The following is a 26,998-nucleotide window of genomic DNA, read 5'->3' as shown; positions in this document are numbered from 1 at the left end:
GAAGGGAAAAGGGGAAGGTGGGAGGTTATAAAAGGGAACTGCAATTTTATTTCACATATTTATCACACAGCGTATTGTCTCTATCGTCCGCTCTGCATTTCAAACCGAAAGAAGAAACGTGGCGGAAAAGACTGCCAGACACAAAATCGTCACAAAACAAAAGAATGATGGTAGTATGCGCTATTATGCAGTCATTTGTTGTCCCTGTTCACGTTCATCCCAGCGGCCATGTTGCTCCGTGTCTAGTGGTTTCGCTTACAACACCCGTCCACACTGTCTCCGTTGTCGCCGTCTTTGCTTCTTGGTGGTCGTTGGTACATTTTTTTTCTCTCCGGCCTCGCTATCGTCCGGTCCGCTATCGTCGTTAGTCATTTCAGTTTTGGATCACCCCTCCATGTCTTACATTCGTTTAGATTCACCCTTTATGCTATTCAAAAGCTTCTTTACAAAATCTTATCATCGGATCCGATTCGAAGGTTGTTAGAGTGAGTGGTGAGCCCGTCGATCGAGCTGAGCAACACTGCCAAGACGATAGGACCAAAAATACGCACACTTGTGAAAACAGAGGGCACTCATCTCAAGTTCCCTTTTCCGAACACTGCCAATGGCAATTTATTTTCGTTCCACTCTCACCCCGGCATTTTCACTTCGCTGCTGCAAGATGGTGCACTTTCACTTCTCGTGACTCATTATCGTTTATTTTTATTACGTTTTATCCCCCTTTTTTGCACGTCCTTCGAAGAGACCCGGGTAGAGTGCAGATAACGTGCGTCCATTAGCTTTTCCTCTTCATTATTTTTGCTCATTTTTAGCCGTTTAAAAATTCATTAAATTTATAGTCCTTTTCTTGCACGCTCGGTGCGAAGAGACGTGGTGGTCTAATGGCGTTGGCTGTTCTGCCACTGTCGCTAGCACCGTGTTTGGTTGGCAATGGTGTCGATGATGGTCGTTATACTGATGTCGTTTTATCTCCTTTGTCTTCTTGCTTTGATAGGGTTGTGCTGTTCGATTGTAATGTAATATGCTATTGTTCTATAGCGTTTATAGAACGTCACTTTGCAGATCGTTGGCTGTATGTGGTATCATTATAAATATTTCGTAGCTATTGGAAAAGTTTTAGTTCTTTTTTAGTTTCAGTTCTTTGTTTCAGTATTTGTTTTGGTTTTGTTTTTTTTTTATTGTATTTTGTGTTCGTGCTTCGTTTAAAGTGGTTGGCATTTGTTTTGTACTAGTTTTATACATTATTGTAACTGTGTCGACTCTTTTGCGTTGTCTCTGTCTCCTCTGTAAATGTTACACTCTAGCGTTTTACATCATTCTCCTTTTTATATGTGTCTACTTGTTTTTAGCATTCTATGTAACTCTATGTGTCTTACTGTATCCCCTATCCTAATTTCGTGTCTAACTATCTATTTGTTATCTATATCTAAAAGGATCTCTATCCTACGCCTTCATCTTTTGACGATTGACGGACTTTGTAATCCATCTAAATGCTGCATCCAATCATCTTTGTTTTGCGTTTTTACTACTTTGATACTTCCCAAACATCCTATCATTCGTTTATTTTAATCCTATCCCTTCAAAACCTATTTTTTGTTTTGCACTCACACGACCTATGTCGGTTGTTTCACTTGAATGCATTCCTACACCTTTTCACCTTCCAAAACATTTTGAAAGCAGAAAGCAACTGTGGCAAGATCGTTTGATTTTCTGTTCCTTTATCCTTCCACACCGTAAACCCAGCCTCAAACCCCACCCTCTCTCCAGCTTCAACAATCGCGACGAATACCATTTGAAAGAAATATTTCTCATCTGCTAACTGAATTTTTCTCTATTTTTCTTCTCTTCTGTAGATGGTCACGCCTGATGCTCTATTTACCCTCTTTGGTATGTCCGCACACATTAAACACTACACTTTCTAGCTCCATCGTACACAACAGAACCCAAAACAGAAACACGCCAACAGACACTACATTCGGTTGACCGTTTCACACTTACACGACACACTACCTTTAACCCGGCTACATATTGATGTCATGAGTTTTGTTTTTTTATTTCTATGTTTTGTTTATGTTTGCCATAATTTGCTTACACCTTTGTTTGTTTTCCTTATATATTATTCGTTTATTTCCATTTCCAACACTATTTATTATTTATTTGTTTTGCAACAATTGTCTATTCCACACCTTTTTCACAGCGTCAGTGTGTGTGTGTGTGTGTATGCGTGGTGTGTATGTTATTCAACTGGGGTTTCCTTTCTTTGTTAAAATGTGTTTGCATTTGAGTTTCGTCATTGAATTTCGTTCAACCGCGGCGGATCTATTGACGCTTGGTTGTGTGCATTTTTGTGTGAGTTTTCAATTTGCTGTATGAAAGATTCGCTAGTCATGTACAAAAAAAAAGAAAAACAACTGCCGCTTCACTCACAAACAGCAACCGCACGAAGGATATCAGCTATGTCTAGCGTGTTCATCTCGTACCTTTTGCCAAGACAGCTGTCTGAAAAATTGAACACAAATGAAAAGTGGGCGGCTGCTTTCGGCGTTGAAGTCTTTATTCGATCAGTGGAAAAGCGCTTTTCCACCTTAAAGCTTACGTTCGCCGGCGTTTGAAACCTTCGTTGGGTCATTTTTATATAAAGCCAAAACTACTATTTTGTTCCTCTGTTTTGTTTTGTTACTTATTATGCTCGCCTTTTCTATTTCTGTTTCGTGTGTCCCTTCCTCACATGATTCGCGACCAGTCTCGTTCAGCTTGAAACTTTTATCGCATTCATAATTCCCAAACGTCTCAAACTGTGTGGAGCATAATATGATGCACCAGCTTTTTGTGAGTCGCAGACCGACGCAAAGGGAGTATTGCCACCGTGTTTGTGTATGTGTGTGTGTGTGTGTGTGTGTGTGTGTGCCTATAATCGGTTTCACACCGCCCGCAACTACATAAGCGCTGTCAGTTGCTTGTCAAATTTAGCGAAAGAGATCTCCTTCACCACGTCACACCAGGTTCCCTGCCAACACCGGGCAGTGTGGTTTTATTCTTTATTTTCATCCGTTTCCCTGCCCTATCTTATGAAGCTCAGAAGAAAGCAAAAGTATCCATAATGCTCCAGAGAATGCTCCGGAAAGCATGCCGTTTTCTTCCTCCGACTGTGACTCTGTGTTAGAAGCATATTTTTGGATTCCTTTTTTACAACACAGTTTTTTTTTTTTTGTCTTGCAAATGTGCATGCAATGCTCCCTTTCCGAAGGCGCACAACTTCAGGAAACCATACGAGCCCGAACCCGAGGTTGTGAATATGTGTGTTAGCTCGGCAGGAAGCGACTCGTTAGCGTGACATCTACCGGAGCGATCCTTATTACCAGAGAAGAGGATGCCTTTTGGCTACCTTTTTTTTTTTGCATTGCCAACCTACATCTGGCCTACATCAGCAGAGGTATGATGGCGGCGATGCCTGTTATTTAGAGAACATTTTCTGTTGTGGTTGACTACATTTAAGAAGGAGCGCTTTTTGCAGTCTCCCGTCACCATAAACCATTGAGGTTAAGCTTTTCCTACTATCGCCAACCACTGAAAGATCATATTTCTTACCTTTTGCTACGACGGTACCTGTTGTGTGCTATCCCATATGACCTCGTACGAAGGGCGCACGAGATTTGTAGGAGTTATATTACCGAAAGAAAGGCGAAAAAACGAATCCAATCCTTCAATCGATTACAGCACTATAGTGAAATGGTGCACACGATACACATCCTTATCCCTGAGGAAACTTTCTCATACCTTCTCAGACCTGCCAGGTACCAAATGCTATACGAGATTCGAAAGCTCGGTTCGATTTCGAAACCCCAACCCTTTCTTCACCTTCATTGTCGGGTTTGGGAAATTGAATTTGGACGTAACGCAAATGGAATATTACTTTTCCTCCCTTCCCGTGAGTGTCCTATCCTGGTCCCCGAATGTACCTGGTTGCGTCTGCTGCATATCTATTTGTCAAGAAACGAAACGAATAAAGATTAGTGTACATTTGAGTGCGTTCGTTTTTTTTTTTTATTCTTTTCTTTTCGATGAGCAACATTCATCTCCAACCCCATCCTTGTTTGCTGCCAGCAGAGAGTCATGTAAAGCTATCAATCCGGTTGCTCGATCGAAGAAGACGCTAACGAGGAGACAGACAAATGAGAATTGCTTTCACTATTGATTGTGCATCCGCGCGCGCTTAAGGATAACGTATTTCATATTTCTTTGCGCTTCTTCACTTACCCTGGTATCGATACGAAATGATACGTGTTGCATCCGACCTCTGCACTGCACTTGCCGGAAGTGGCGCTTAATAGCGTCTCCAAAGTTTGTGCTGAGCTTGTGCTGTACCAGCTTGCGCAAAGCCGGAAACTTCTAGATCAATCGTTCACTCGGTTCTCTGTAGATTTTTGCCGGTGGTGTGTGTGTGTGGGTGCTTGTCGTCTTAGAGGTCCCAAGTTTTCCAAAGATCTTCAAACGCACAACACACCCCTCCTCTAAGCTTGCGTTGGAAATTAATATATTCACAATCTTCCCAATTATGCAAACTTTTATGCTGATCGGTGAAGCGTGTCTAGCTGTTGCATCCCCGAAGAGCAAAGTGAACGATCGAGTTTTGGTTGCCATTTGAGAGAAAGAGGCAGGGGGTGGCTCATCGTTTGAGTGACTTTACAGGAAAAGCTACTTTCCTGGACAGTTGGTTGGTGCACTCGGCGCCGAAGCGGCAATGGGTGGGCGTGTAAAAGTTTGTGCTGCAAAAACTTTTACCTCGAGCAGAATTTTCTGCAATATTGGTACCCACATGGGTATTGGTTGTCTTATCGATTCCGGGCAACCTGGCCAATGATGACAGACAGGTTGGTTTTATCGAGAACCATCTTCTCGAGGTTAAAGTTGTTAGTGTGGGGAACTTTTTGGTCTATTCGGAACCAGTCGGTTGGTTCGGTTGGTTTATGGTGTGTGTGTGTGTGTGCTAACACAGAACGGAAATATGCTTATTGTACTGTGCTGGGATGATGAATTTCATTGCGTAGATTGAGTTATAAAATTCGTTCGCAGCAAGAAGAAATTAAAGTGGGAAAGTTAAATTCGGTCTCAAGCAGCGCCTCCTTCCCGCCCGTAATGAATGTTATTAAATAAAGAAATAAAATCTTAGACGATACTTGGTTTTGAAGGATTTCTAAGTGACACTTTTCCATTTTTAATAAAGCATAAACTAACCCCTTCTAACTGAGCCGGTTTTTTGCCGATTATGCTCACTTTTATGTGCTTGCCAAGGAAGATTGTCATTACTTTCTTACAGTAATGGCAACCCTAAATCCTGGTTTCCCCTTTTTGATTCTGCTACTAACGATTGTGCTAGCTGAGCCGTGTTTATGAAACGCCGGAAAGGAAGAAAAAAACTCCAAAACCGTAAAAATATAAAAAAAAGAAATAAACGAAAACGCAGCATGACGAAGCGCTGAAAGCAAGCAAACCCTGCCAGAGTCAATTGGTGACACTGCAGTGTCATCACTTTCAAGTATCACTACCCATGCCCTGTTTGGTATCGTTCATATTACTCTTCATCCTTACAGCGCACACAAACACACGCACACAACACATGTAAAAAGCAGAGCGACAAAGAGAGAGCGAACGAAAAAATATCGATCCTCACGCAAAGATGCCGATGCAAAACCGACGGAATGCAAGATAAGGAATGAGATGTTTTTTTTCCCCGCTGGTTTTGTGCACGGTATTTCTTTAAATATACTTCCACGCCACGCCAAAAATGGGCTCAGACGCGCTTCACTCAACTGGCGAGAAAATTCCTGACGTTTTTTTTTCGTCTCCATCATTCATCTTATGTCAGCTTCTTTCGCTATATCGTTACTTCGAGGAGCGCCTTTTTTTCGTTACAGTAAGTACACAATGTGGTGTAATGATGCTGCCGCTCCCTTAACCAGCTTCGTTCGGCACGCGATCGTGATGATATTTTTTGAGTGGTCGAAAGAAATTTAACGAATTTCTTATGAACCACCATACGAAGTAAGCTGTTGAGTGTAGCTCGAAAAATTGCATTCAGTAATCGAGCTATTCACCCATTGGTTCACTGTCAGCAGTCTGGAGCAGACAGAAGTACCACGGCGGGCACGTTCAAATATGTTTTCCCCGTTTTACGTGTGGTTGAGCAAATTAAACGACTGCGAACGAAGAACCGTTTCAATACACACAACACAGGTAGGATTAAAATGCTGTCTTCGTTTTGTTTTGATGGAGACTGTGGTAAATCCTTTCTGCTGCTGACTCGCATTGGAAGCGGTTTGAAACGTACAGTTGAAGGATTGCTCGATGAAATGTGTACGATTGTATGTGCTCCACGGGTTTAATGCCGGTTTGAAGGAGAATCCGTACGGATGAAGAAGCAATCATTGCAGAAGCAAGAGAACCATTCTTACCATACAGTGTAATCGTTCATTGTTCGCTTGGGTATGTACTCTGCGAGGAAGTGGAATGGGGTTTTAATACATGCATTGGACTAAGTACAGCAATCTTGCAGAAGGAACAGGTATTAGTACATTCTTCTAGAAGCTTTAGTGATTCTGATTGAGGTGTAGGTTTAGACATGTGTTTTCTCCTTTCAGAATAAATGTATTTTCGCAGCTGTTCCATTAGAACTGCTTCGAATAATTTTAAATTTTAGTTATAATAGAACCAGGATGGCAATTTTAGAAATAAAATCTTAACAGTTTAAATCTGGTTGGAAGTATTAAATACTTTTGAGAAACACCAACACACCTTAATAAAAAAAGCAATGCTCTGCTTAACCAGTGAACCGTCCTCTCCGCCGCAGGCCGTTGTGTACCAATGTTAAAAGCATTCCATTTTAAAACGAAACTCATAAATAGCTGCTCGAATCTCTTTAAAATGAACCGCTGCCCATCACACTAACTGACCACTTCACTCAGTCTCGCCAAGCAATAAGCATCCCTCACCCTACACTATTACACCTGTTGTGTTCGGGTTGGCTAATCCTTCTTCCAGTCCGGCTCCATATTCAGCCGGGCAATCTCCATTGCCGGCGGACCATCTAGGCTTACCGACGTTCAGCTCCTCCTGGCACCACAGCAAAAGCATTTCTTTTAGCTAATTACCTACCAAAGCTACCTAAGAAATGGAACGAGAAAATCAAGGCCGTCGTCAGCGCAAAACAGAGACGACGAGACACGAAAAGGAAAACCATGACGGGACCTTTTCCCCCCACCACTCTCTTGTTGGAGACTTGCTCGTGCGCCCGCCCGACGACGACCCGTCTTTGTGCTTCGTGGGGCGTAATTTCGATTTCAGTTCAGCGGAACGAACTCGCAGATTTCTGCCCGTACCACCACAGCCACCACCAGTTCAACTTTATATGTTCCATTAAAGATGGTATGGTGCGAGGCTTGCAGAGGGTGGCTACGAATCCTCCGAAACAAATTAATCCTTCTTCTTACCTTTTGTCGCCCCCTTTCGTGGGCAACCATTCTGGCCAAAGAATTGCTTGCTCGCGCGCACAGCACACAAAAATTCCAAAATCTTCTCCCTAGCCAACTGAATCCCTTCCCAACTTACCCTTTCTAAGTCCAATCTCCAAGCCAATTTCGATGTTGGCACACCGTTCTATACCTGCGCTTGCGTATGTGTGTGTGTGTGTGTATGTTGGACACCATTTCAGCCCTCCTTGTGGTGTGTCTGGTTAGCGAAACCATCGCCTTTTCTAATTACCCGTACGCATTTTGGCACCAAACTGGAACGAACCACCGAGGCCACGAGGGGGCATGAACGGAAGAGATGATGAAGCCTTTTGTTACGTCTTCCCTCTCGCTCCAGTCGGTCTAGCAGAGCGAACCGTAAGCCACCGTAGCGGTAGTTCCCCCTGAACTCATCCTTGCCCAGGATTTCCTGCTTGTGTGGAACCGTCACAACACTGTGTGTCATACCATCACTTCATAAATCATTCATAGAACCCATTCAATCCCATGGTCTAATCTTTTGGCCGTTCCCTTCCATCCACACCCACCCCTACGCTCTTGCGTTCATACCCACCCCTCCCCCCTACTAGTGGGCTTTGCAATCCAGGGAATCAACGGTGGCGGCAACGGCAACAGCCTAGTTAATCTTAATTTGTTTCGATGGATAAAAGGTACGCTGGATAGGTATATCTGTGTGAATGTGTGTTTTTGTTGGCCGCAGGCGTGTGCGACATAGAATGGTGAGCGTCGATGCTGCTGCTGCTACGAGTCGGGACTGTGTGGCAAAATAAATAAAATCAACCACCACCCCATCACAACCCAAACCCGTCCCGCCGTTTGCATTCCCGAGTACGATGGTTTTGTTTCATGCTTTTGAGGGTGAAATTGGAAGCTTAGCGTGAGACAATTGAACCCTTTGAGAGAAACCGAATTTAGATTTGGGTTTAGAGTTGCTATATTATTTCAAAGGTATCACATTTCAACAGAACACGAGTGTTGTGGCTGTCAGAAAATGCTACAATTAAAAAAATATATCAGCAGTAACTCGGCAATAGTAAAGACCATGTAACAGCTATTTGTAAAATGTGTTACAATGTAAAACAACCCGCAATAATAAGCCCTGTGGAAAGTCTTGGTTCGTATAATATTTGAACCTAGGACCATTAATGTTGTAATACCGTTCTACTTTTCAACATTCTATAATGCAACGTATCAAAACATATTTTACAACAACTGCACAATAAAACTATCCCTCAAAAGGCTGCGAAAGTATAAAAATTGCCACACAAAACCGTACACTCACAACCACTTAGTGTCCCTTTCAAGGGTTAAGCCTCTAATGGGTGTATCGAGTGTGCATACAAAGGCACAGCAAAACTGTTTCGTTCATCTGCCGCCCCCTTCGTCCAGGTGCATATGAGCAGCGACCCTTGTGCCAGCCTCGTATTCTCCCCGCGAAGCGCGAGCCATTTTTGTATCGACTCGGAATCGAATCAATTTATATAAATTTGCACGTTCCACTGCACATGATGCACATGCCATGGGGGTGGCGCATACACACCCCTACCGCTAACACTATCAACCCGGCAAGGTGTGCTCACAGGTGCGCACATATTGGCCACGTTCCTGGCTTGAGTCCTTTGCAATGGAAGAGGGATTTTTCCTCCACTTTACCCACACACACACACCTGTACCTCTCCGTATGGCCATGTTGCATCAAACCAAGCCCGACGTGGGAATGGAAGTAAGTCCCCCAACATATACACATACACAAACACAAGCACACATAAAGCAGCGTGTGTTGTGCGGTCGTGGCAGGATTATTGAGATTTTCGATCGAAAGATAGTTCGCTACTGCTGGTGCTGCGTTGAACTCCTCCTTCTCTTCTCTGCTCGATGGATGTGGAATGGGTGCTGCAGATGGAAAGAGCTTTCCTGTGCGCCCTGTTCTCCCTCACCGAAACCTTCTGCTGCTGCACTGTGTCCGGCATGGGGAAAAAGCAGTAGCAAATGGTTGTAACAAATCTTTTACCCTCCTGCTATTCACATTCACGCTGGCAGTGGCTGTGTTTCGCGTTTGCCAAACGATTTTGATGGATGAATGGTGGATTCTGTCGCTCGCTGAAGGGAAACTTTCTCGAACCGTTTTCGCTCGGGACCGTATTTAAATTTTATGCACATCCCCAAAATGCAAACATGATGCCCTCTCTCTCTCTCTCTCTCTCTCTCTCTCTCCTCTCTCTCCTGCCTCTTTGCTCATGGGAAAAGGAGCTGTGGAACAAATCCTCGGTAAAGGTCGGTCGGTCCATTCCATGGCTGCACATTCTCCAGTGTGTAGTGCAGTTTAATGAAAATGGTTCAGCCTTTCATACATACGTTTCCTTTTTTTATCATGGCTGAGAACCGCTTCCTGGATAATTTTGTGGAACGCGTGGAGCTGCTTTGGGAAAGGGAGGGCGAACAGGTTTTCAATATTTGTTGCGATTGTAGAATGGTTTAATTTATTTTCTCGTTTTTTAAGTTTACCATGCAATAAACTGTGAATGTGGTACTAATTGAATCCATTACTTGAAAATATTATATTATTTAAATGTTTTTATAGTTGCTAGTAAAGAACAGCCAGGAGTAAATCTTTTTTGCATGCTTTTTTCAAGGGTAAAATAATTCTTTTTGTGGTCTTGCAATGCGAAACTGGTGTAATGATTCATCCAATTAGTTTCCATGAAATAAGCAACATCCTCATCTTTGTGAAAAGTTAAAAAAATGATTCATTGCAAAACCGGTTCATGACAAAATAGTTTCTACTGTCTTTCTATACCATTTCTATGCTGATGTTTGCGTTTTAAAAACAAAAATCTGGCTAGTTGTAGAAGCTAAGGGTCTTCAAACAACCCAAAATGGTCAAATCCTTTAAAAACATATTATTGACTAAAAGCTGTCAAAAAAAACACACACAACAAACAAAACAAACCAACAAAATACGCCTTACTTCACCTACCCCAAAACATTTGCTTGAACTCTTAATCTTATTAAAATCGCCCTTTTTTCGACCATCGGACGAACTCTGCCGAATGACTAAAGAGATATTTTTTTTTTGCTTCTTTCTATCGATGCAACAGCGCACAGTCGACGGTTGAAGACGCTTTGCTAAAAGACGCGACCCATTCATCACAACCGGCTGCTCGGCAGCAGACAGAATGGAGGGCAAGGAAAGGCAAAAATCCGTTTTGTAAATTATTGATTCTCAATCCTTTTATCAAAGGTTTTCTTTTCACATGTTTTTTCTAGTCCTTTGTGAAAAAGCACTGATCCTACCCTCGGCCTTTATGGGGCTTTTGTAATGCTGTGCTAGCTCTTTTTGTTGTGCGCCACGTTCTTTACCCTCTGTACCGCTGGCAAAACGTTTACCGAACGAAGTCGGAGGGATGTGTGGACACCTTTCAATGCTGTGTTTTTTTACCACCCCATGTTAGAAGCGGCGAAGATAAAGGATTTTATTTTTTAGTCCACATTTTGATGGGAACGGTTGCTGAGGGATCGGGAAGATCTTTTTCTTCCTTATCCCGCTTCACATACCCGGTGTGTGGTATCCTTGCGAATCGGAATAAACTAACACACACACTCATGCAAAAGGGGAAGTTCAGTGGAAGTGGAGTGGCCAAACGATAATAATAAATGTAATATGGCAATAGCAATAAAAATATCTGCACGAAAACCAACCCAAGAGGACGCTGGCGGCGTTATGCTTATAGACGCGCGGTGCGCTGTTATACCGTCACCTCGTGCCCCATTTTGATCCTTCGTTTGTTCGATCAGCAGGAAGAGCTTCAGCACGGAATCAGAACGGAACGGAGATTTTAACGACCACCTTCCGACCGCCGCTGTGCCCTCTCTCACACAAACACACGCATACACTTCAAGAAGCTCCTCACTAGCAAACACCTTTCGGCACATTCTGCTTTATCCTGCATCAACGAACTCACCGAGCCAGACAATAGCTGTCCCCGCTGGTGGGTCCTGGCTGCCTTAACAAGTGCACTTGGCGACAAAATTGGAGAAATAGAGCACCACCAAAGCAAACATCATATGTGTGTCCCCAAAGTACGAAGCGGTTAGCTGGGTGCACACGGCTGCTCCGTGGCCGGTATACACCGTAAACGGTTTTGCCTCAATCGAACGAACGAATGCCGTCCGGAAGAGCGAACTTGAATGGATTTAAAATGCTAACAGGTTACTTCCGGTGGGTGCTTTCGTTGTCACTGAAAATTGGAGAGAGAGAGAACGGTAGCATCACACTACTTTCTTCATCGTCAACTTTCCTCCGATGCGGTCAGGTTCCTTTTTTGTGATCGATCGTAAATGCTTCCAATTCTACTCTTCTTGTCCGCTTCTTATTGTTGACGCTGCTGCATCTCTCGTGTGTGTGTGTGTGTGTGTGTGTGTGTGTGTGTGTGTGTGTGTGTGTGTGTGTGTGTGTGTGTGGTGTGTGTGTGTGTGTGTGTGTGGTGGTGTGTGTGTGTGTGTGTGTGTTGTGTGTGTGTGTGTGTGTGGTGGTGTGTGTGTGTGTGTGTGTGTGTGTGTGTGTGTGTGTGTGTGTGTGTGGTGTGTGTGTGTGTGTGTGGTGTGTGTGTGTGTGTGTGTGTGTGTGTGTGTGTGTGTGTGTGTGTGTGTGTGTGTGTGTGTGTGCAGTGTGTGTGTGTGCAGTGTGTGTGTGTGCAGTGTATGTGTGCAGTGTGTGAGGACATGATTGTTTGTCTACACCACACATTGTCCTCGTGGTCCTGAGATCCGCATTGCACGGGTGATGTGGGTATGCGCGTTCGTGTCTAGGTGTGTTTGCTTTCGGTTGCAGGTGTTGAAAAGACGGAAAAAACTTTTATTACCGCTGCTATGCATCGGCACGCCATCGGAAGTTAGCAGTGGATTAACTTCCGGGACGTGTTTATTGGTTGATATTCCGCGCTGTTGCTGTTCTCACCTCGCTGGAATGTGGTGTCGATCAGTTTGAAGACCATTACATGCTGGTTGAATGAGGTGTAGCGAGTCCTGTCGAATTCCACATTTCCACTTAAGAAGAGTCGTGAGTTATATTATTCACTGAAATGCAACATGTTCATAATCATAGCGATCTCCGTGAAAGATGTCTATTCTATTGTACTATAATGCATTTGTTAGAAGAAAAAATATTTCACAAGCAAATGAAAAATGAATATTCGCTGTACAATCTGTATTGACGGCATATCATAAATTGAATTAGGCAAAACTATGGCAAACATAAACTAAACAACCTGATAATGGCAACAGAATTCAAAGCAATGTTTTCTTCGACTGCGAAAACGATGCTACTCTCTAACGTGACGGAATGGTTAGCACAAGCGTTTCCTCCCATACATATCGACCAGTCTTCAGCAAAGTTTCTGTTTCCTATTGGTTGTTTTTAAATGAAATAAAATAAAAATATTAAAACATCAAACACCACGTCCATTAAAACCACAATTTTATACCATTACTCACCTTTACTTTTACCTTTACTTCATTGCAGGAGTGTATGGTGATGTACAACGTGTAAAGATTCTCTACAACAAGAAAGATTCAGCATTGATTCAGATGGCTGAACCCTACCAGGCGTATTTGGGTAAGTCGTAAACCGGAATTCCCGTGTGTCTTATCACTTTCAGCTTCAGACGAATGAAGGGTTAATAAAATGTAACAGTGTAACAAACAAATACACACAGTTCATTAGGCTCTCCCTGAAAGGAATGCACAAAAAAGTGGCGTTTAAAAATGCACTCCAGCACGAGGAAGCGTGCACGCTGTTGTTTTATTTCAGTAGCCTTACACGCAATAAATCTCACTGTAAATAAATAATCGACTGCAGTGTGCAGTGTGAGCAAGCAGGTAGAACAGAACGGCAAACGGAGGGTTACACAAACACCGGAATGTTGATAGTTACATATACCCACACACACACACACACACACACACACTTCGTCAAAAAGGTGGTAAACGGTTAATATTTTCAGCGAGAAATAAAGTAAAAAAAGCAAAAAAAATATACTGAACAAGTGAAAGGAAAAGAAAAAACGAGATGGAAACAAATTTACGCAGAAATGCACACAACCGACAATAAAAACAAAAAAAAGAGAGAGCGAGTAGTGCAACGTGGGGTAAAAAAGTTTTATTGCCCCGTACTCCACAGCTCCACTACAATTCCCTGTCCAGAGTGAGGGAAAATATTTCAATTTTTCCATCCTCAATGTTTTATCCCTTCTTTTTGTGGATGGGCGCATTTATTAAGTGTGTGTGTGTGTGTGTGTGTGTGTGTGTGTGTGTGTGTTGTGTGTGTGTGTGTGTGTGTGTGTGTGTGTGTGTGTGTGTGTGTGTGTGTGTGTGTGTGTGTGTGTGTGTGTGTGTGTGTGTGTGTGTGTGTGTGTGTTTGTGTTTGTGCAAACTCATAACAAACCAGAAGCTTTTCCGGATCTGTGGGAAAACCACCCCACACCGGATGTAGAGCAACGGTGCCAATAGCGATAAGTTAGTGAGGTAGCTTGTGTTTTATTTCTGTTTCGCTCAACATCTTCTTTCGATGAGGTGCACTGTGGACACTTGTGTGACGTATTTATTGATCTTGTTATAATTCAGGTTTTTTTAATGAGACGCTTCGGTACCGTGGTTGTGCTTATTTTCGACAGTATCATTTAAAAAATAAACGTAGCAATGTTTACATATCAAATAATACTTGGCAAAAATGTTTACATCCTCATACACACGATCGTGCTACTCTCACGTGCATGTCGTAAAATTGGTGCGGGCAAAACTGGCTGGGTGTGTGGAAAGGGTGGAATCTGTGAGGTGGTGATGGTATAAATTCATTTGTTCTGAGCAACAAACCATGGAAATCACCAACTGCACCATCTACTTCTACCCTGCCGACCTTCCTATTCCTTTGTACGTCTACCAAAGCGCCTACAAACACAATTTGTGGCCCGAAATTGGAAGGGATTATTTCGACCAGAAAATGGCCAACAGCATCACCATCACATCCGGTTTCCGGCGTGTTCTGTGCTCTCTTTTGGAAAGAGGTTTATTTTTTGCTGCGCGCTGGGTTAAATCTAAATAAGTCTAACCGAAATTGAATAAATAAATGAAAGGCTTAGCTCTGTTACAACAGCGGACAGGGTGGAAAGAAATGCCACTGTTTGGTATCTTTTTGGGGTTTGTTTATTGTTTGTTCGTATTTATGGAAGAGTGTTCTTTAACATCGTAGCCTTGACTGTGTACGTTGATCATTAATTGTACTTTTTTTATTCCTTCCCGTTCCTTAACCACAGCTATGACCCATTTGGATAAGCTTCGTATCTGGAACAAAACGATCCGCGTGATGCCGAGCAAACATCAGGCGGTGCAGCTGCCGAAGGAGGGCCAGCCGGACGCGGGACTGACCCGCGACTATGCACAAAACCCGCTGCATCGATTCAAGAAACCGGGCAGCAAAAACTACCAGAACATCTATCCACCATCTGCTACACTGCATTTAAGCAACATTCCGTAAGTATATTAGCGCCAGCGAACGAGTCTTCAGCTTACGTCTTTGTTGCTCCGGTGCTAATGAACCTTAGTGCCCTGCAGTTTCGTGTCCCGTAGCTTTCTACCGACTCTTTCTCGCCCATCTCAATCATTAAACCTCATTCAGGCGGAGACATTGATTACGATAGCGGCATCGCACCAGCTGTTGCTACTACGACAACTCCTCCCGTTGTTGCCCCACTCGGGCAATCGGGGATTTGGTTGCAAATATTTTCCTTTCATTTCACAGATTTTATTCTCTCCCCCTGTCCAAGAACTAATCTCCGTCCTGCAGGCCTGGGTAGGGTGAGTAGAAGCGGTGCTGGAAAGAGAGGATGGGTTTAGAATCCTCCGCCACCACCACTACCACCACCGGGCCCGGCAACACCAGTCGATACGATTTTTAAAGGTGTCTGATTTGAGCATCCGAGCAGAAACACCATCTGATGCCCCCCGAACTCTGCTGGTGGTGAGCTTCTCCGGCCACCAGCGTATGAAAAGAAACCGACATGGAAACACTTTTATGCATAATCCACTTCGGTAATTCTACCATCCCCCTCAGCTACTTCTTGGGTGGTGAGCAAGTGGCGAATGATTATGCCAAAGAAACGGAATTAAAGTCCAACCGTTGTCTCGCCTCTTCGACCCGAAGCAACACCATCGTCATCATCACCTCGGAAAGTCCACCCCAGGGGGAGCTTGTTACACGGACGACTCGGAATATCGGAGACTCACACACACACACACTCATACACAGCCCCAGTGAGACAGTACTTTGCTGTAACTATTAAAGAACTTAACCATAGCACACCGGCTTTGCCTCACACCCTGACGCCGTTCCTGGTGGTGGTGGTAATGGGTCACAGAACTTGCAGCGAAGCTCGCTGGTGGACAGTGGTGGAGTCGACTCGAGGTGGAAAGAAAACAAACTTTTAATTATCTTCTCTCATCCCGCGCCTCATTCCTCGAACCGCCGTGGTCTTATCCGCTACAAAACCACAGTCAATGCAGCGTTTGAGTGAGCGCGTCGGTGTGTGTGTGTGTGTGTGTGTGTGTGTGTGTGTGTGTGTGGCTGTGTATGGGTGTGCTTGAAATACACTCTGTGCTAGCTCAGCAACAGCTTTACCAAACCCAAAGAGGATCTTGGTTGAATGGAAGTTTCTTTTTTTTGTTCGTTTAAAGCTATGTGCTTTACGCTTACAGCTTCATGGTTCGTTTTTACGGTACCATGAAACGCCGACCAGCGCTCGTTTCGAACCGACACTGACTGGCGAATTGGGAGGAAAGAGGGAAAGGATTTTTAATCCTTTTGTTTGTTCTAACCTCCTCCTTCCGCTTAAGTTCCCGGGATATTGCCACCGAGCACCGGAGCGCAGGACATGGTCGATAAATTAACCATCGCTTGGGGATCGTCTCGGGGGAACTCGAGGCCCACAAAAACCATTCCACCTTTTGTTTCCTTTCGCACTAAACCTGGACTAGGCGGAATGGTGGAACTGTACCGAAGCAGCGAGGGGGTGCCACAGATGCATGAGAAAGTCTGGACTGTGCAGGCCAAGCGGTGGGTTGTGGCTTGATTTGCCACAATTATAGCACACCGATGAGTGCGCGATGAGCGAGCGTGTGTATGTTTTGCAGCCAGCAGCCTGGTGGGGGAGATAATTGTAACTAAATAAGTGGATTTGAAACTAGCTTCCTCCCTTGGTGTGATGGTGCATAGTGCGCACACCACAAAGTCAATGTGAGACAGCACTGAAACGGGAGACTAGGACTCTTCCAAGGGATACTTTCGGCTGTGGCTCGGCTGGTGGCAGTTGGACAGCAATAAAAGTTAGCAAAGGGAGCGAACGTTGTAAGCTTACCATATTATTGGAATCCTTTTTTCTCTCTAAAGGCACCCCGAGACCCTATAATCAACCACTGTGGTGCAGAACAACTGTTGCAACATAATCCCCTGACCGGGCGATGTTATTAATATTTAGTAACGTGTTGATGTTTTCTTTACAACCACCCGAGTTTGCGTGTAAACTCGTGTAATCCTCTTTGGGAGGTTGCAGTTTTTGCACCTAATTGTGCAGCGTGGGGGATTTAATTAAGCGGAGCAGATTCAGCGTCCTTCATCCATTGAGCTGATTGTTAGAAGTATCGCGTATCGCATTAGTATTTTAATTTCTTCATTTTACTCACTGTAGCGAACCCTGCGCCAAGCTCTGCTACAGGTAGTTTTCGTCTGCCCGGTTCACGGCAATCACGGCGGAAAACATAATTATTTATAGACCGGGTCAGTCCATAATTACAGCGAAATGAAAACCATAACTCATAAGGAAGACCTACCTCCGAGCCTACCGAAAGCCAACGGAGAGGAAACTTTGCCAATGCATGTATGAGTGTGTGTGTGTGTGTGTGTGTGTGTGTGTGTGTGTGTGTGTGTGTGTGTGTGTGTGTGTGTGTTTGTGTGATAACGCGTAACGGCTCTTTGTTACAGTGAACGTCCTACGACAATTTCATCCCTTTGCTTTGCGCTTGCCCACCGAAACCAACCCATTGAGTACGCCATGGTGGTGGATCGCTTGTAGGTGAGAAACCATTTCGCACCTGCCTTTTGCTCACTTTCCTGTTGAAGGAAAAGAGTGTTATTTCTATTCACTTCTTCCTTACTCGTAATGAAGTGACCATTGGCGCACGGATACGACGAACGTTTGCGAGTGAGGTGCTTAGCGGTCCGGTCCCGTTGCCTTTCACGCTCAATTTCATTAGGGGAATTATTATGATAATGTAATTAAAAGCAAAAATGGCTTGACTGTGTATCGGGCGTATATGGGGGGATGCCGTAGAAGAAGGTGAAGCGCTGACGATATAATAGCTTTTATTGATTTGTTTTATTGGGTCATTATTAACTCCTTTTTTTTCTTCTTCTGTATTTTTGTCCACTTTGTAGAGCTACCGTAACCGAGGATGAAATCAAGGAAGCTTTCACCAAGAATAGCTTTGAAGTGAAAGCTTTCAAATTTTTCCCGTAAGTTCACACTGTGAGGGTATCCATTGGATGCGAACTGTAATACTAATTACGTTTACTTTCCCTTTCGCTAAACGGGATCCACCAGGAAGGACCACAAGATGGCGCTGATACAGCTCAGCTCGATCGAGGAAGCGGTGTGCGCGCTGATCAAGATGCACAACTACCAGCTGTCCGAGTCAAACCATTTGCGCGTCAGCTTCTCCAAGTCCAACATCTAACTGCGAGCGCCCGCGTACGCGAGCGCCAAACACGGTACATCGCCGGTACAGCTGCCAGTAGTAGTTCCACCACCACCACCACCACCACCATCTACCCCGCCACCACCACCGCCGCCACCGCCACCACCGCCACCACCGCCACTACCATCTGCTCGCCCGCCCACGGCATCGCATTCATCATCGAGCGGTCCCGCATCGGTCAGCGACGAGACCATCGCCGGAACTAACAACACGGCGTCAAACTCACCTACCACAACCACCACCACCACCTCCGCCTGCTCTTCCTCCCCACCTACAATCACAACAACAACAACAACAACAGCGACCTCGGCATGATCGCGGTAAGAGACGCAGCAACAAGCACGGTACCGAACGAAACACGGTTGTTCCCCGTTTTGGTGGGGAAAGGATAGCAAGGGTGGCTTAGCAAACAAAAACAACTGCAGCTAAATACGAGCTAAGAAAGCAGCACATACACGCCGTCTATATGATGAGACGGGGCTCCGCCAACCGGGTCCTGGCCAAACATGCGTTTACAGTAGCCTAACAAGAGAACGAGTCGAATTGCACGGAGGGTGAAGAAACAAATCTTTTTTGCATTATCATACAAAACACGTGTTGTTGTAATCCGATTCCTCCTGCGTTAGCGTCGTGGCCCGTTGCGTATGATGCAAACTTGGTTTGTTTGTACTGCGTACAATCGTCACTACTCCTGGTACTACTGCTGCTGCTGCTGTTGTTGCTGGGGCAATCAAATATTGATTAGAATAGAAATGAGAATAGTAAGGAGAAGATGAGGTACAGAGGAATTATGAATCTGCATTAGAATCTGCACAGCAGCAGCGCAGTAGTAGGTAGTGTGGTTGCTGCAGCAAACAAAAGCGAACGCGGAACGGGAAGGATACAGATAAAAGAAGAAGAAGAAGAAGAAGAAAACAACAAACAAAAACACACATAAAAAACCAACACATAGACAGTAGAGACAAGTTACTATTTGAACATGATTAATGTAAGGTGTAGAATGTTAGTAGTGAAACATCTGATGTTGTACTATCATTACAGGAACATAGGTTGGAAGAGAGAACGGTGTGGAGCAAAAACTCTATATACACATATACATATATATATAAATCTATATCATCTCTAGCTGATATACTTGTGCAATGGAAACACAGAAAAGGGAGATTTTAATCCTTTATGGGGACTTATGTGTTTGTGTTTGTATTTGTGAGTGTCTATGTACGCGCTGGGGTTAAAAATGCTGCACTGTAACAATTGTGGATAATAGTTTGTTTGTTCATGTTGAGTCTTGCAACTGTTACAAGCTCGAGATCGTTCGAACCATGGAGCAAACGAAACAAAACCTTACGCACATACACAAACACAAATATTAACAAAAAATAGCAAAAGAAACTCCTATCCGGGCGCGCAAGTATAGAGCATTACACAGACACGGAAGAAAATTCTTATCACGTCCATTCGAGACGAACCAAAAGCCAAGTCATTTCAAAGCGAACAGATCAACAGAGTGTTTAATGGGAACAAAATATATCTTTATGTCGAAACAAAAGAAAAACATAACAAAAAAAGGAAGAAAATGGGAAGAAAACGGGCATGGTAGAAATGGTAAAATGCGTTTAGAGAATTGTTTAGCAAATGCAGCACAGCAGAGAGAGAGAAGAGAGAGAGAGAGAGAGAGAGAGAGAGAGAGAGAGAGAGAGAGATAATGAGAGAAAACTAAAAAATATCAGTGACAAAATATCAAAATCAAAACAAAAGAAACAAAAATCATTCGTAAACTGACAGGAACAAATGAGAAGAACGGGGGGAGAGGTAAATAGAGTGTTGTATTAAATTTACATAAGAGAAAACAAACACACATACATACATCAATCATATACACATTTTGCAAGCGGAGGTATAAAGCAAGAAAAGCAAAAAGATTCAAGAGCCAATATGATGCACCACCACAGCACTGCATACCAGGTATGTGTGCGTGTGCCCAGTCGGTCGCCAGTCGCATAGAACGGTATGGGTATATTATGTGCGTGTGTGTAAAATAATGTAAGCGAATTTAGTAAATTTGTAGTAGTGTTGAAGTTTGCTAGTTGATGGAATCATGATCATGAAGCTATTGAAGAACCCGTGTATGTGCTGTCAGCAAAATCCGTTTTTTCGGAGCATGAGGAAGGCAATCAAATCAATCAATCAAATCCCCGGAAGTGTGTGCACCTATACAAACACACACACACATACAGATAGGTACCACAGAACCGCCAGAACCGCCATCTCACGATCGCTCTCCTGCAAAAACACCCAATTAAAACAGAAATATTTAAACGTTGTTTCTTCAAACCGAAACCTACACCCAAACCAGTTACATGTAGGTGTGACGAAAAACGAGCCGCATTGGCATCATACAGAGCGTGCAGGTCGTGAGCAGAAAGAGCGCTAAGATTTCAATCTCGGTACCGATAGCACAGGATTTGGGTGGTTTTCTTGCTCGTATCTTTCTTCGCCTCGACGTCAGAGTTTACTACGGCATGGAAAGGGAAACGCACAGAACTGGAGGCTTTGCGTGGGTGTTAACAAAAGTTCATAAAAAGCGAGCGAGAGAGAAAGAGTAAAGCAAAGTACAGTACAGGGACGGACAGTACAGTATGCGCAGGGAAGGTAGGAACAGTTCAGGATGGTGCAAGCCAGGATTAGCGAAACCTTCAATTCAATTAAAATCTACCGCGGCGCCGCTGCCCGCTAACAGGCGTAACAAATCAGATTTGCTTATTCCCTTTTCCTTTAACATCTTTACGTTTCTATGTTACGTTTATCGTATTCCCATTTCGTTCCTACTCATGGTGCGACTTATTCTCGAATTTCAAATACATGGCAGTTGATTTGTAAGATCGCGTTTAGTAGTAGTATACGGTATGATAAATGATCTTTCCTCTCGATGCTTCAAGCAGTACAATAGGATTTACAAGGTCAGGATGAACAGAGCAGAACAGGAGATACAGCGGGTTACACCAACCGGGTAGGTATTATTTGACATTTAAGGCACTGGGCAGGACAAAAGGCAGCTGGACCCTGGCGATGGCAGGAGCTAGATGGGGGCGATATATTTGAATTTGAAATAATTTTCCAGTATTGTTTAGGGTATCTGTTAAGAACAGGGATTAAACGGGCACTGGGCAACCAATTAATGCGTAGGTTTATTATCGCTATTATTATTATTATTATAATTATTATTATTATTATGACTTTAATTATTATTGTAATAATTATGAGTACGGAGTAAGCGTTACTGCCGGTGTGGTTGTATGTGTGCGCTGCAATATTTTCTCTTGTCGTCAACTGACGACTCATTAGATGGTTTAGGGTGGTAAACTGATCTTGCTTTCTACCGACACATATTCGTTAGTTTGCTCTCGAACGGAAGAGGAGCCGTAAGAACAAAACTGCCTACCAACTGTTTTCCTTATTTTCACTATTCCTCACACTCCGTTTTTACTCTGCTTTATCCCATTTGTATCTTCCTTTCTCTCTTTCTCTGTTTTATATTGTTTGCACCAATCATTTAGTAAAGCTGCTTTACTAAAGTTGCTCTGTGTTTGTGCAATTATTGTGTGTGTTTTCAAATGCTTCCTTTTTGTGTTCACACTTTCATGTTCGTGCTCTCTTTCACTCTTTCCCTGTGTTTCATATTCTTTCTGTTATTCAATTTACTGTACTTGTTCGTTATTTTCTCTATCACGTTTCTCTCTCAACTGAATAAGAGACTTCTGTTTTTCTCTTTCATCTTATTTTTCTTTTGTTTTGTTACACTTAGGGTTAGCTTTAGCAAATAGAGATTTATTAAATACAGAGAGACCAATTGAGATTGAGATTATAATACAGTTTTTTTTTCTTCTTTTTCTTTTTGTTATTATATCGTCTGACGAAGACCGTGGTAAGACAAAACAAACATGACATCGATTTAAGCTAAATTGTTGTCTTATATTTACAAAGTGGAGCATTCTTGTTTGATTAAATCATTCCGTTTATTCCACTGCTGATTTCTTTTATTTTCCCATTTTCGGGTCTTAAAACGTTTTTTTTCTTCTTCTATGGAAGCGTTTCGCTTAATGGTGCAATATCGTTGAGAACAGCGAATGGAAATTTCTGTTGTAAGAAGTTTTTCCTTCCCTCTTCCCTCCTTTCCAAGAAAAAAGTAGAAAACACCCACTCTAGCATGAGTTTTGGGATTAAGCTTTTCTTTGTTTTTCTCTTTCCATTTTCAATGGCTTTTTCCTTGTGTTCAAGCATGTAAAGAAAACACAAGCTTAACTTTTTGTTACGTACGGCTGGCGCATTGTATAGGTTGTAAAGAGCGAGCAAGATTGTTTGTTGATGTTAATGTTTTTGGAAGCAAAAGCGACCAAACCCCGCATGATAGGGATGGCAGCTTTTGTTTTGTTAGTTTGTTTGTTTGTTTGCTAATCGAATACATTTCATTCCCCGGGAAAGGAAAGCTGATGAAAAACAGGGGTTACTACTGCTTCTATCACAGCATACCGTCAGCCTCAGGCGTGTTGTTTAGACGGTAGGCATACGGTTGGGACAATGTGAAACAAGCAACGTGAAAATGGAAGGATACGAACAGAGTCAGTAATAGAAGCACCGTAACGGAAGTAGTATGGAAAAAAAACAGGGAAACAGAGCGAGAAACAGAGCGAAACAGAGCGAAACAGAGCGAAACAGAGAAAGAAAGAAAAGAAAACGGGTTTGCTGAGAGAGAAAAAAAACCATGAAAAATCGAGTCAGTGAGATTAAGTAGAAAAGTAAATATATCGGCACAACATCGGAGATAATTTTCTATTTAAAAACAAAAACACACACACACACACATCCTCACAGGAATCATAACAAGTTTATTAGGCAATTGATGGAAAATTTAGAACAAAAAGAAGAAAAAACTAAACAAAAAATTAGCAAATAATTGATAGCACGTGAACGCTGTTTGAAAGTCGAAAAGAAAACATGAAGGCCAAAAGAAACAGAAAAATAAAACGATTAGCGAACTGTGCACAACGGATGATCCGCCGCATGCATAACGATCATTGATTAGCTAGAGATCGTGCGCAGTGGGGAACATAACAACCCTCCCCCCCCCCCCCCCTCCCCATTTACAACAACCCAAACCACTCATTCACCTCCCGTGCAAAAGAGGCGTAGATAATCAACAGAGCATCAACAGTAAAGGAAGCAACGGTGTTACCGAACAAATGTAACGTTAAACGGTTAGGAGATGAAGAGATGGAGAGAATCGAGAATCAATCAACACAGATCGTCATCATTAAAACACACACTTACACACACGACCACACTTTCTTTACAAAATAACAACAACAACAACAACAAAAACACACCTTTCTCTTTCTCTCTGTCTCTTCTTTGTATATCGCGCAGCTGAAGGATGGGAATCAAATTAGCGAAAAATGTGCAAACATGCGACACGGCCTCGCTCCGTCACTACGCATCTCAAACGATGGACGGACGGACGGAGGCAATTAGTGTTGCAGTTGCAGTTAGGCAGGTCAAGCGAATCACTCTATATTGAACCAAATCTCTGAACTCCTACAGGCGTGCGTACGCGAACAATGGAGCTGTGTAAACACAACATCTATGTCAACCGCGATGGAGACGCACGGTGTGTGGTTCAACTGAGATTGAAATATTATATGTAAGAGAAATCTCGACAATCAGATGATGTTATATTTTAGCGATAAATCTTTAAACAAGAAAACCAACAAAACAAATGGAAAAAGAAAACTGAATGGTCTATGAGAGCAAGCTCTATTATACATATTACACGACCCGTACCCAACACGACACAGAACCACTTCCTCTGCTTACAAAATCGCGTAAAAACACATACACTCAAGCACACAGCCAAACAAACACATGCAACAGCAGCGCAGTAAACAAGGAAGAAAAGGAAAACACAAACCATACCGAGCGTGTTGAGTGTGGGCAAACAATGGTTGAATCTTCTTCATTATGTGTAGCTTATATATAAATATGATATACAAAAACCAATCGAAAACTATCCTTATCTTACCCCTTAGACCAGCAGGAGCCAAGCAAGCAAGCAAGCGAACAGAACAGAACAAACAGAACATGTATGTGTGTGTTACATATTTGAAAGTTGCAAAGGATGGTAATGTTTCATATTTGATAGAAACCCGGTCTCCTCCATGCCCATACGAAAACCCAATTTGTACATGAAGGTTGGCTTAAATGGCCATTTACGGAACAATCAAAGCTATGCTAAAAAGCAAACGAGAGACCGAAACAGGGACGAGGGGTGTGTCGGGTGAGCAACCGGAGCAGGGTTTGAAGAAGAAAGAAAAAACGAAAAACATTTACCAGCAGCTCTCTTTGTGTAAACTTCTTCACACACACACAAACACATACGCTCTTATACTATTGCTCGATCGCGAGTAGTATCTTTGTTCACGCGCCCTCCTCACACGATGCATGTACGGGAAAAGGGTACGATAGAAGAGCGAGAAAACGCTCGCTACGCTAAAGCGATACAATTATCCATTTGTGTTTGGTTTTAAGATTCGCGTCTTTTTTTTCTTTTTTTTTCTTTTTATATGGATTTTTATACTTTTCACTATTTACTAGCCATAAGTTTTCACTATAAGAAGATCGATCGTTTACAACATAAGCCTCCGGGGGAAGCAAACAAAACCAGAACAGAATTACAGCAAGCTGCTACTATTGCTACTAATGTACTATCTACTATAAATTACTATAACTACTACTATCACTCGACACTATTATTACTTCTTTTTCCTCTACTATTACTACGTCGTCTACCACTACTACTACCACTACTACTACTATTACTACTACTACCACGCTATTACACTATCACTATTGAAAGCATCTATTCCAATCTTTACCTCGCTCTCTCTCTCTCTCTCTCTCTCTCTCTCTCTCTTTCTTTATCGCTTTATCCCTTTCTCCTCGCCACAATTTCTCTTTCATGCTCTGACCTGTGTGTGTGATAAATCGTTTATTATGACTCGCACACATGTACTAAACAATCGCTTCGCCACATTCTTAGAGCATGGAACGATTACAGTACATTGGCTTCACGGCCAACACGGGCAGCGGCATTTCTCAAGGTGAGGTTTGCATTCAAGATTTGATTTACCCTTACCCACACCCCTCCCCCCTCCTGGTTCTCTCCTCAACGTAAAATAAAACACAAAAACAAAATCAATATAAAAGAGATTTCAGAAATGACGAGTTGTAATGTATCGTGGGTCGCTAATGTGTATCAAACATCCAGCACCGATTATGAGAGTGATGACCGATACGATACTACTACTACTACTACACACCGCTATATAGATAGACATAATGGGAGGGCACACAGCGTGGGAACAGAAATGGCAACCGAAAATGCGGTGATGAGAGAGTACGAAATGGCAAACATTAACAAAAAAAACAATCCCCGAAACACACACAAAACCACACGACAACAGAGTACGTGTTTATTATAGTAAAAGTTGTGTTTCTTACGTCTTTTCTGTGTAGCGTTTAAGCGTTAAGTGGGGAAAATTAAGCAAACAAACCCGGTATAAACGGTGTAAGATAAGTAAGATAATTTAAAACCTGTAGCTTTTCGAAAGCTGTACTGAACGTTGGGATTGAAAGCGAAGGAATGAAAAGAGAAGAGAGAAGAGAGAGAGAGAGAGAGAGAGAGAGAGAGCGAGAGAGAGAGAGAGAGAAAGGAGAATGGAGAAGAATTGGAAAAGATTGCACGATCGATGTCGTGTTGCCAATTATGGTTTCCTTTCCACTTTCTGTTTTGACTATTTTATTGAATACATTTTTTTTAATTTCTTTTTTCTAATTATTACTACGATCATACAAACATATAAAAGTCTGGCTCGCCCTCCGAAACACACCAACATACACACAATGAAAATAACAAAATGAAAAAAAACACACACACAAACACACCTCCAACTGTGTGTACACGCAGACAAAACATATCCCAAACATCAAACCTAGTTCTCGATAGGGAAGAGAAGGCACTGAAAGGCTCTAAAAGAAGCTTACCCAACAAGGAAGAATAAACCGAAAACGAGAGCAGAAAAACGTGTACGTGTGTGAGTATGTGTACGTGTCGGTGTGGGCGAGTGATTGACTGTGGTAGAGCCCAGCGCGTATTACAACAGAGTGCGAACAGCCGAACAACTATGTTCCATTTAATTTACCTGTACTTTTTTTAAATATTACAAACTGTCGTCTCCCCTTTTTACTATATGTTTTAAGTTTAAAACAATCTATATCTATATACTTATAAGTTGCTTGGATAATCAATAACTGTTACTACAAGAAAACTTAAATACTACTATCAATAAAAGTCTTTAAACTAAAAAAAAAACCTATTGCTGCTACTTTGCTATCATTATTACTTCGTTTGTCTTCTCTCTTTCTGTCGATCACACTTTACTGCTACTATTCTTCCCTCTATCTTCTACTGTACTTCTCTTTACAGACTTCATTCTACTGTCCTTACACTCTGCACGTATGGGCAAAACGGATGGCGCTGTCTCTTTCTGCTCTGGACGGCATACATTTCCACTATTCTCTTGTCATCTCCTGTGATTACTGTCGTTTCTCCTTTC

The 26,998-nt window shown here is 42.8% G+C and overlaps 1 protein-coding gene across 12 annotated transcripts in view; it reads left to right on the top strand.

Moving 5' to 3' along the window:
- Nucleotides 1–25,564, top strand: part of LOC121603709 (polypyrimidine tract-binding protein 1) — a 265,540-nt gene extending 239,976 nt beyond the window's left edge. For 11 of the 12 annotated variants that reach the window (XM_041932849.1, XM_041932848.1, XM_041932847.1 and 8 more), the window contains 5 exons: nucleotides 1,854–1,887; nucleotides 13,048–13,140; nucleotides 14,837–15,053; nucleotides 18,010–18,087; nucleotides 18,176–25,564. In XM_041932849.1, coding sequence (XP_041788783.1) covers nucleotides 1,854–1,887; nucleotides 13,048–13,140; nucleotides 14,837–15,053; nucleotides 18,010–18,087; nucleotides 18,176–18,308 — 555 coding nt within the window. In that variant the 3' untranslated portion in view covers nucleotides 18,309–25,564. Of the gene's footprint in view, nucleotides 1–1,853; nucleotides 1,888–13,047; nucleotides 13,141–14,836; nucleotides 15,054–18,009; nucleotides 18,088–18,175 lie in introns of those variants that run through there. The other variant, XR_006006698.1, reaches the window with a different exon arrangement.
- Nucleotides 25,565–26,998: the final 1,434 nt, after the last annotated feature.

This window comes from Anopheles merus, chromosome 2R (assembly GCF_017562075.2).
Source record: "Anopheles merus strain MAF chromosome 2R, AmerM5.1, whole genome shotgun sequence".
In the NCBI taxonomy this organism is placed as follows: Eukaryota; Metazoa; Arthropoda; class Insecta; order Diptera; family Culicidae; genus Anopheles; species Anopheles merus.
Note: the sequence above shows the minus strand (reverse complement) of the source record. Positions and strands in the feature narration are given on the sequence as shown.